Here is an 11858-nt window from a genome sequence, read left to right on the forward strand (position 1 = left end):
GCGGACCCATCTACCCCAACCATATGTATAGATAATGGGGTGCAGGTAGTCCTCCTACGTGGATATGATAAACAATGATGTAACCAAAGTATATGCCACTTACCAAGACACATGCCAGAGAGAAGACCGGGACCGGGCACCGAGCCACACCATCAGGATACAACTCTGGACTGGGGTACCGGCGGGGAGGGGGGGGACAAATAACCCCCTGGGTCAGTTGGGAACGACTCCAAAGGGAGGCATAAGAGAGAGATACACCCCCTAGGCCTACGAGAGGTCACAGACTGTGCGTCGAGGCCGCACCTCAGGGCGGGAGGGGGGGGGGAGGCAGGAACAGGGGCAGGGGAGAGGGGGGGGGGGGTGGAAAGGGAAAAGGGGGTGGCGGGCACACCAAATAGGGAAGGACCGGAGAACGGGCCTAGCAGGGCCAAGACGGAACCCAGCACACCATGCGGGCAAAGGTAGACGGAGTCAGGCCAGGAGGGACATCCCCCTACTTAGGTGGGGATAAAGACCCTGTAATAAAAATGTATAAGGCTTAATATTACTATAAAGAATGAATATTTGTCCGTCTGATATATATGTTCTTCCTCAGATACGGCCGTCTTCCACCATATTGAAGGGACAAGACAAGCGCTGAAAGTCATCTTCTACCTGGACAGCTTTCACTTCTCCAAACTGCCCACCAAGTTTGAGCATGGCGGCTGCCTGAAGCTCCAGACCGTCTTCTTCACTAAAGGTATCCGATACATAAGAACGTTCTCATACGCGGCCCTGACCGGAATATAGCGCCCACTTCTGGACGTCAGGTGAATGATCTCCAACTGGGCTAGTAGCAGGGCAGTCAATACCATGAGGAACATGAAGGACCTCTGCTATGGACATAAGCTGCCAGACCTGAATTTTGGTAAAACATGAGATGAGGCCATGGGGGGGGGGGGGGGGGGTATTAACTTTATAAACGGACCCAAAATCATTATAATTCCCTATAAATATGGAATGAGGGTTCCTCTTGGAAATGAAAGGATTCCTGATTAGGTAGTGTTGACCAAACACTGCTATGTCCTGGAAATCGCATTCTGTACTGCCATTGGGTATAATGAGATGGATACTTGGTTGGAGCACAATAATCCTTGAATCTGTGGGACTCTATTATTGTACATATGTCACATTTTCAGCTATCGAGAGCCTCGAGGGCCAGTCTCAACCAGGATCGAACGTATCACCGGTGGAAATTCAGCAGCAGATCAATCATGTGTCCATGGAGAAAGTGCAAAGCTATTACCGGAAGCTCAGGTACCAAACCTACCATGCTATGTGCCGAGTAAGGTTGGGGGAGATATGAAGCATTGTGCTGTGGACAGATTGTGGGGGTGGGGTGGATATTAAACTATATGATGGGAGAGGGTGGGTGTGATATGGAGATGTGTGTTGGGTGAGGTTGGGGTGATATGGAGATGTGTGTTGGGTGAGGTTGGGGGTGATATGGAGATGTGTGTTGGGGGGTGATATGGAGATGTGTGTTGGGGGTGATACGGAGATGTGTGTTGGGGGTGATATGGAGATGTGTGTTGGGGGTGATATGGAGATGCGTGTTGGGGGTGATATGGAGATGTGTGTTGGGGGTGATATGGAGATGTGTGTTGGGGGGTGATATGGAGATGTGTGTTGGGGGGTGATATGGAGATGTGTGTTGGGGGTGATATGGAGATGTGTGTTGGGGGTGATATGGAGATGTGTGTTGGGAGGTGATATGGAGATGTGTGTCGGGGGTGATATGGAGATGTGTGTCGGGGGTGATATGGAGATGTGTGTTGGGGGGTGATATGGAGATGTGTGTTGGGGGTGATATGGAGATGTGTGTTGGGGGGTGATATGGAGATGTGTGTTGGGGGTGATGTGGAGATGTGTGTTGGGGGTGATGTGGAGATGTGTGTTGGGGGGTGATATGGAGATGTGTGTTGGGGGTGATATGGAGATGTGTGTTGGGGGTGATATGGAGATGTGTGTTGGGGGTGATACGGAGATGTGTGTTGGGGGTGATATGGAGATGTGTGTTGGGGGGTGATATGGAGGTATGTGTTGGGGGTGATATGGAGATGTGTGTTGGGGGTGATATGGAGATGTGTGTTGGGGGTGATATGGAGATGTGTGTTGGGGGTGATATGGAGATGTGTGTTGGGGGTGATATGGAGATGTGTGTTGGGGGTGATATGGAGATGTGTGTTGGGGGGTGATATGGAGATGTGTGTTGGGGGTGATACGGAGATGTGTGTTGGGGGTGATATGGAGATGTGTGTTGGGTGAGGTTGGGGGTGATATGGAGATGTGTGTTGGGGGGTGATATGGAGATGTGTGTCGGGGGTGATATGGAGATGTGTGTTGGGGGGTGATATGGAGATGTGTGTTGGGGGGTGATATGGAGATGTGTGTTGGGGGGTGATATGGAGATGTGTGTCGGGGGTGATATGGAGATGTGTGTCGGGGGTGATATGGAGATGTGTGTTGGGGGTGATATGGAGATGTGTGTTGGGGATGATATGGAGATGTGTGTTGGGGGTGATATGGAGATGTGTGTTGGGGGTGATATGGAGATGTGTGTTGGGGGTGATATGGAGATGTGTGTTGGGGGTGATATGGAGATGTGTGTTGGGGGTGATATGGAGATGTGTGTTGGGGGTGATATGGAGATGTGTGTTGGGGGGTGATATGGAGATGTGTGTTGGGGTAATATGGAGATGCGTGTTGGGGGTGATATGGAGATGCGTGTTGGGGGTGATATGGAGATGTGTGTTGGGGGTGATATGGAGATGTGTGTTGGGGGGTGATATGGAGATGTGTGTTGGGGGGTGATATGGAGATGTGTGTTGGGGGTGATATGGAGATGTGTGTTGGGGGGTGATATGGAGATGTGGGTTGGGAGGTGATATGGAGATGTGTGTTGGGGGTGATATGGAGATGTGTGTCGGGGGTGATATGGAGATGTGTGTTGGGGGGTGATATGGAGATGTGTGTTGGGGGTGATATGGAGATGTGTGTTGGGGGGTGATATGGAAATGTGTGTTGGGGGTGATGTGGAGATGTGTTGGGGGGTGATATGGAGATGTGTGTTGGGGGGTGATATGGAGATGTGTGTTGGGGGTGATATGGAGATGTGTGTTGGGGGTGATATGGAGATGTGTGTTGGGGGTGATACGGAGATGTGTGTTGGGGGTGATATGGAGATGTGTGTTGGGGGGTGATATGGAGGTATGTGTTGGGGGTGATATGGAGATGTGTGTTGGGGGTGATATGGAGATGTGTGTTGGGGGTGATATGGAGATGTGTGTTGGGGGTGATATGGAGATGTGTGTTGGGGGTGATATGGAGATGTGTGTTGGGGGTGATATGGAGATGTGTGTTGGGGGGTGATATGGAGATGTGTGTTGGGGGTGATATGGAGATGTGTGTTGGGGGTGATATGGAGATGTGTGTTGGGGGTGATATGGAGATGTGTGTTGGGGGGTGATATGGAGATGTGTGTTGGGGGTGATATGGAGATGTGTGTTGGGGGGTGATATGGAGATGTGTGTTGGGGGTGATACGGAGATGTGTGTTGGGGGTGATATGGAGATGTGTGTTGGGTGAGGTTGGGGGTGATATGGAGATGTGTGTTGGGGGGTGATATGGAGATGTGTGTCGGGGGTGATATGGAGATGTGTGTTGGGGGGTGATATGGAGATGTGTGTTGGGGGGTGATATGGAGATGTGTGTTGGGGGGTGATATGGAGATGTGTGTCGGGGGTGATATGGAGATGTGTGTCGGGGGTGATATGGAGATGTGTGTCGGGGGTGATATGGAGATGTGTGTTGGGGGGTGATATGGAGATGTGTGTTGGGGGGTGATATGGAGATGTGTGTTGGGGGGTGATATGGAGATGTGTGTCGGGGGTGATATGGAGATGTGTGTCGGGGGTGATATGGAGATGTGTGTCGGGGGTGATATGGAGATGTGTGTTGGGGGGTGATATGGAGATGTGTGTTGGGGGGTGATATGGAGATGTGTGTTGGGGGGTGATATGGAGATGTGTGTTGGGGGTGATATGGAGATGTGTGTTGGGGGTGATATGGAGATGTGTGTTGGGGATGATATGGAGATGTGTGTTGGGGGTGATATGGAGATGTGTGTTGGGGGTGATATGGAGATGTGTGTTGGGGGGGTGATATGGAGATGTGTGTTGGGGGTGATATGGAGATGTGTGTTGGGGGGTGATATGGAGATGTGTGTTGGGGGTGATATGGAGATGTGTGTTGGGGGTGATATGGAGATGTGTGTTGGGGGTGATATGGAGATGTGTGTTGGGGGTGATATGGAGATGTGTGTTGGGGGGGTGATATGGAGATGTGTGTTGGGGGTGATATGGAGATGTGTGTTGGGGGTGATATGGAGATGTGTGTTGGGGGTGATATGGAGATGTGTGTTGGGGGTGATATGGAGATGTGTGTTGGGGGTGATATGGAGATGTGTGTTGGGGGGTGATATGGAGATGTGTGTTGGGGGTGATATGGAGATGTGTGTTGGGGGTGATATGGAGATGTGTGTTGGGGGTGATATGGAGATGTGTGTTGGGGGTGATATGGAGATGTGTTTTGGGGGGTGATATAGAGACGTGTGTTGGGGGTGATACGGAGATGTGTGTTGGGGGAGGGGTGTGGATGATATGATGTGTGTTGGGGGAGGGGTGTGGATGATATGATGTGTGTTGGGGGAGGGGTGGGGATGACACAGTAGTTTTTCTCGCGTTTTGACGGATTACGACGCCTCGGATTTACACGTCTTCTTGGTTTTTGCTCTCAGGGCCTTCTATCTGGAACGGTCGGCCGACTCCAACACAACGGCTATAAAGATTGATCAGGTAAAGATTTTCTTCTTGTAAATTTGTATTGGTTCTTGGGAGGTCACATGGTCCATCGAAGTGTTGACTGGGAGCCCCGCCCATCCATGTTTGTGTGATATGAGGAGGGGTTTGGCAGTCATGTTTGGTTGATCCCCAGTTTTTTGTGAATATTTTGTTGTAGAATTTCTAGTGACATTTCCGGGTCTCTCTCTCGGCTGTTGAGTGACGTTGCACTTGTTGTGTGTTTTTTTCCTCAGCTGATCCGTCCAATGAACGCCCTGGATGAGCTGTGCAGGCTCATGAAGTCCCTTGTTACCCCGAAACAGCCCCAGTCGGATTACAGTAAGAATAACACGCTGGGCACCGGCTTGTTGCCCATCTCCTCTGAGCTCTGTTACCGCCTGGGCGCCTGCCAGATCGTCATGTGCGGCACTGGGATGCAAAGGTGAGTGACCTGATGAGAGTTCTGCCATTGTGGGGGCGGGCGCCAAGGAGGGGTGGGTCTGTGTGATTTGTAAATCGGATCTTTCACACAATTGGTTCATCATTGGACTATCAGGTTGAGGTCAGGACTCTGTGTAGGCCAGTCAAGTTCCTCCACCGCAAACATGCTCATCCGTGACTTTATGGACCTCGCTTTGTGCACTGGTCCCAATCGTGGGGGGGTATTATGGTGTGAGGTTGTTTTTCAGGGGTTGGGCTTGGCCCCTCAGGGGTTGGGCTTGGCCCCCTTAGTTTCACTGAAGGGAACTTTTAAGGCGTCAGCGTACCAAGACATTATGAGCTTGGCTTGTCACAGGGTCGTAGCCCATGATAGGAAGTCATGGCATCCAACGGAGTGGAGACATTTCTGTGTTTCTCTTCTGCTCAGGAGCACGTTGTGCGTATCGCTGGAGCAAGCCGCCATCTTGGCCCGCAGTCACGGACTCCTCCCCAAGTGCATCATGCAGGCCATGGACATCATGAGGAAACAAGTAAGTGCCCAACGACGACTTGATTTGTTTGAATGAAGCGGCTGATTCTCATTGGACCGAGCCTGGGGGTGTCCTGGAGGAGGACAGTGGACTGGTAATTCCAATGATGGGACACTATTCTTCCCACTGATATCAATGATGGGACACTATTCCTTCCACTGATATCAATGATGGGACACTATTCCTCCCACTGACACCAATGATGGGACACTATTCCTCCCACTGACACCAATGATGGGACACTATTCCTCCCACTGATACCAATGATGGGACACTATTCCTCCGACACCAATGATGGGACACTATTCCTCCACTGACACCAATGATGGGACACTATTCCTCCCACTGACACCAATGATGGGACACTATTCCTCCCACTGACACCAATGATGGGACACTATTCCTCCCACTGACACCAATGAAGGGACACTATTCCTCCCACTCACACCAATGATGGGGCACTATTTCTCCCTTCAGTATGAATAGTGAGATATTGTTTACTCCCAGGGCCTTTTCTATTCTCAATGGCTACAATGTAGATTTTGATCGCTTCCATCTCACAACGATCTCCCCTCCAATCCCAGAGGTTCGGGACGTCCTTTGTACACAATCCTCCCAGTCATATACATGAATCTCTCTGTCTTGTGTTTTTAGGGCCCACGTGTGGAAATCACAGCAAAGAATTTAAAAGTCAGGGATCACCCGCTGCAATCTCCGCCCAGGTAAGTCCAGAGAACCAATCGCGTCCTTCACAATCCTTTCGTTTAGAATTTTTTTTTTGGGGGGGGGGGGGGATTATTGAAGCTGAAATATTTGATGTAATCCTGACTTCCTCCCAGAATCGCACTCCCGCGCGCACACGGAAATGTATATATTTTATATTTTGTTATAAAATTTTGCAAACGGGTAATTTTTCTCCTTCATTGATGTACGCTGATGGAGCTGCACTGATGGGCACCGATAAGGCGGCACTGGTGGGCACTGATAGGCAGCACTGAGAGGTAGCACTGAAGGTCGTTGATAGGTGGCACTGAGAAGTGGCACTAATAGGTGGCATTGATAGGTGGCACTGATATGGAAGATTGCTGCTTCCTGTCCTGGACTTCACATGGAGGATTGCCTCTGGGCAACTGATTGGTGCGCTCTCTGGGGTGGATTCAGGTAGGTAGTTGCGCAATGAAACGGCGGCGCAGCGTATCGTATTTACGCTACGCCGCCATAACATACAGGAGAAAGTGCTGTATTCACGAAGCACTTGCTCCGTAAGTTGCGGCGGCGTAACGTAAATGGGGCCGGCGTAAGCGTGCGTAATTCAAATGTGGAAGGGGGGGCGTGTTTTATGTAAATGTATGATGACCCGACGTGATTGATGTGATGTGCCGTCCGTGTACATATCCCAGTGTGCATTGCTTCCTTGTACGGCGTAACGGCGTATTGGTTTTGACGTGAACGTAAATTACGTCCAGCCCTATTCGCGAACAACTTGCGCAAACGACGTAAATAATTCAAATTTTTAAAAGCGGGAACGACGTCCATACTTAACATTGGCTGCGCCTCCTAATAACAGGAGCAGCCTTACGCCGAAAAAGCCTTAACGCAAACGACGTAAAAAACGGACGCCGGGCGCACGTACGTTTGTGAATCGGCGTATCTAGGAAATTAGCACATTCTACGCCGACGACAACGGAAGCGCCCCTAGCGGACAACGTAATATTGCACACAATTCTACGCCGCCGCATTCAATTTACGTCGGCGGAAGAAGCCTATTTTTTAGACATATCTGCCTTGGAGAATCAGCGTAACGATACGCCGACGCAGATTTGAAATTACGGCGGCGTATCTGGAGATACGCCGCCGTAACAGGTACCTGAGTCTACCCCTCTGTCGTCTTCATTTCAGAATACTGGTGGTAGTTTCCAGAGGGCTGTAAGGTCTATGGCATGTTTTAGGTGGATTTTATTCTCCTTGGACCTCTCTTGACTCTTTCATCTCTATGGCTGGAATTGTTGCACCATTGGCTCTTGACTTTGGAATAATCTGGTCCCCTTAGATGTGTGTTGTGTACATGAAACTTGCTTCTTCTGCTCCTCACAATGTGCTCTTTCCACAGGATCTTCAGACTCTGCGTACCGCCAGTAGACGGGGACCTGTGAGTGCGCGGGGATGAGAGACGCCACCCCCCCCCCCCAACCCCCAATGGGTAAATGAAGGAGGCCCTCTGATGGATGTCCTACTCTCCGGATTTCTAAAGCACAAGAAACTGCAATGATTGCCCACTCTGTGCCTGCTGATGGACAAGCTGTGGGTGCTTCTTTTGTGCCAAGGTCCCCGGGGTATGGATGGAGCGCCATCTACAGGATCCAGGAGGAAAAAAAATCGCAGAGCGACGAGCTTAAAGAGAGACTTTGGACTCTTTTTGTTGCTTCTGATATTTTCCTTCTGCAAAGATCAGTATTTATTACGAGTCTGTCTTCTGACTTCTACACTTGGAGCGGAGCGCCCCCCCTGCCCTGACTTCTCCGCCAAACCCGCAGCGGTCCAATTTTGCACTCCGGGATCCTTACGTTTTAACGTTCTTATTTGCTTTTATTTGGGATTTTATCGTTTTTATAAGTGGAATTCTACTTTTATAATTAAAAGATGCTACAAGTTCATCGTCTTGTTCCTGCCATTGCGGAGTATAAATGACTTTTCTTCTTCTGCCCAGGAAAGGCCCTTTCTACCCAGAATCCTCTGCTCTAACCTCTGGGACCAAGCTTCTATAAGTTATACTGATGTTCATAGTTCATGCGGATAACGCTCATCTAATATTTGTATTTAAATCTTTGTTTTTGTTTTTTTTGTTGATGCGGTTTTTAGTTTGTAGGATTTTGGAGAGTCGATGTAAATATCGGGACGTTTTGTATTTGTGGTAACTTGCGCCAGTATCAGTATTCTATGTTTACAGGCTGTAGGAGCGGGCGGGAGGTACTCAACCCCCGAGGTGTTTTGTACGTTCGCTGCGGGTTTCTGGTGGACTAAGCCCAGAGATCTCAGCGGATCCTCTCTGGTTTCTGGTGGACTAAGCCCAGAGATCTCAGCGGATCCTCTGGTTTCTGGTGGATTAAGCCCAGAGATCTCAGCAGATCCTCTTTTTGGTTTCTGGTGGATTAAGCCCAGAGATCTCAGCGGATCCTCTCTGGTTTCTGGTGGATTAAGCTCAGAGATCTCAGCGGATCCTCTCTGGTTTCTGGTGGACTAAGCCCAGAGATCTCAGCGGATCCTCTGGTTTCTGGTGGATTAAGCCCAGAGATCTCAGCAGATCCTCTTTTTGGTTTCTGGTGGATTAAGCCCAGAGATCTCAGCGGATCCTCTTTGGTTTCTGGTGGATTAAGCCCAGAGATCTCAGCGGATCCTCTTTGGTTTCTGGTGTATTAAGCCCAGAGATCTCAGCGGATCCTCTTTGGTTTCTGGTGGACTAAGCCCAGAGATCTCAGCGGATCCTCTCTGGTTTCTGGTGGATTAAGCCCAGAGATCTCAGCGGATCCTCTTTGGTTTCTGGTGGATTAAGCCCAGCGATCTCAGCGGATCCTCTCTTTGGTTTCTGGTGGATTAAGCCCAGAGATCTCAGCGGATCCTCTTTGGTTTCTGGTGAATTAAGCCCAGAGATCTCAGCGGATCCTCTTCTTTAGATTGCTTTGTATTTGGATATTTCTACTGATTTGTTGAAAGATAATAACGCACATTAACGGCCACCATCATGTTGGGTGTTCTTCACTCCACCCGTTTTGTCTGATACAGCCTGACCTAGGATCATCCAACCTCGGATCTCTTGTTATGTGGTATGTGCGAAGTTCTCAAGGAACACTGTAGTTCTTGATGTATCAAATCCCTCGACTTTTTGGCGTGGAAGGTATTAGCCATGCTGGGTTCAGGGAAGGAGGGGGGTCATACCACAGCTATAGACTAATCAAGAAAATAGAGCTAATGGGAAGGAAGAGATCAGGCAGGAAACCCCATCAGTAAAAGTCTTGTTACATGTCAGCAGATAGAAACCTTTCTAACCTAAATAACCCTCATCTGTCCTGCCCTATAGAACCATCGTACAAAGGTATCCCTATCATCTGTCCTGCCCTATAGAACCAACGTATGAAGGTATCCCTAGCATCCGTCTTGCCCTATAGAACCAACGTACAAAGGTATCCCTATCATCTGTCCTGCCCTATAGAACCAACGTATGAAGGTATCCCTATCATCTGTCCTGCCCTATAGAACCAACGTATGAAGGTATCCCTATCATCTGTCCTGCCCTATAGAACCAACGTATGAAGGTATTGATATCATCTGTCCTGCCTTATAGGAATACCTTCATTGGATGGTTCTATAGGGAAGGACAGATGATGGAACCATTGTATGAAGGTCTTCCTCTGTCCTGCCCTATAGAACCATCCAATGAAGGTTTTCCTATCATCTGTCCTGCCCTATAGAACCATCGTATAAAGGTATCCCTATCATATGTCTTGCCCTATAGAACTGTTGTATGAAGGTATCCCTCTCATCTGCCCTGCCCTATAGAACCATCGTACGAAGGTATTCCTATCATCTGTCCTGCCTTATAGAAATACATTCATACAATTTTTCTATAGGGCAGGACAGATCATAGGAATATCTTCATTGGATGGTTCTATAAGGCAGGACAGATGATGGAACCATTGTATGAAGGTCTTCCTCTGTCCCGCCCTATAGAACCATCCAATGGAAGTATCCCTCATATCTGTCCTGCCCTATAGAAATATTGTACGAAGGGATTCCTATCATCTGTACTGACGAATAGGAATACCTTCATACAATGGTTCTATAGGGCAGGACAGATCATAGGAATACCATCATTGGATGGTTCTATAAGGCAGGTGGGATGATAGAACCATTGTATGAAAGTCTTCCTCTTTCCTGCCCTATAGAACCATCCAATGAACGTATTCCTACCATCTTTCCTGCCCTATAAAACCATTGTACAGAAGGTATTCCTATCATCTGTCCTGCCCTAAAGGAATACATTTGTACGATGGTTCTATTGAGCAGGACAGATGATAGGAATACCTTTGTACGATGGTTCTATTGAGCAGGACAGATGATGGGAATACCTTCATATGAGGGTTCTATCATCTGTCCTGCCCTATAGAACCATCGTACAAAGGTATTCCTATCATCTGTCCTGCCCTATAGAACCATCGTACAAAGGTATTCCTATCATCTGTCCTGCCCTTCTGAACCATGATATGAAGAGATCAGGCAGGAAACTCTATCAGTGTTACATATCAGCAGAAAATGTTTAACCTAAATAAGCCCCATGCGTCCTGCCCTATAGAACCATCATATGTTGAGAACAGACTGAAGTCCCAATCATTACAGGTCTTGTTACATTATCAGCTGATTGATGTATTTCTCATCTGTCCTGACCTTCAGAACCTTCCTACAAAGGTATTTGTACCTATCATTATTCTTGTTAGAAGATCAGCAAATTGATTGTTTTTGGTGAGATTATCAGCAAACTCATAACATTTCTAACCTGAATAAACCTCTTGATCTCTCCTGACCCGTAGAGCCATCATAATGTATCATTACTCTTGACCAGAGAACCTCTTTTACCAGGAACAGCAGACCATATATGTATAGAACATTGGTCTACGTCAACCACCTCTAAGCTCGATAACCTCCGCTACTGCCTTATAGCAATGCCAGATAATGGTGACCAAGCCAACCCCCTTCCTCGTTATTCATACAGGGTATTCTTTCATATTATATTGATTGGTGGCCTTATATATCTGACACGTGTATAAAATACCCCTCCATGCTAAATCAGACCTTTCTTTTGGGTGGGACGTGGCTTTTGTTGCGTTCCTTGGACACTTTTGTAGTGTCTGGTTATAATGATCTTTCAAACCACTGTTCTAATGGCCTTAAAATATTCATATATCTCATAACTGTCACCTCCAGACCCTATACCCTTCCTATAGGCTGGGTACTC

General features: G+C 48.4%; 1 protein-coding gene across 1 annotated transcript in view; it reads left to right on the forward strand.

Moving 5' to 3' along the window:
- The window catches only part of PREX1 (phosphatidylinositol-3,4,5-trisphosphate dependent Rac exchange factor 1), a 177973-nt gene extending 167874 nt beyond the window's left edge, over positions 1–10099 (forward strand). The window contains exons 34-40 of the mRNA XM_040331542.1: positions 596–739; positions 1179–1296; positions 4838–4895; positions 5135–5322; positions 5749–5851; positions 6506–6573; positions 7962–10099. Of these exons, the coding sequence (XP_040187476.1) occupies positions 596–739; positions 1179–1296; positions 4838–4895; positions 5135–5322; positions 5749–5851; positions 6506–6573; positions 7962–8004 (722 nt within the window). The 3' untranslated portion in view covers positions 8005–10099. The remainder of the gene's footprint in view (positions 1–595; positions 740–1178; positions 1297–4837; positions 4896–5134; positions 5323–5748; positions 5852–6505; positions 6574–7961) is intronic.
- Positions 10100–11858: the final 1759 nt, after the last annotated feature.

This window comes from Rana temporaria, chromosome 12 (assembly GCF_905171775.1).
Source record: "Rana temporaria chromosome 12, aRanTem1.1, whole genome shotgun sequence".
Classification (NCBI taxonomy): domain Eukaryota; kingdom Metazoa; phylum Chordata; class Amphibia; order Anura; family Ranidae; genus Rana; species Rana temporaria.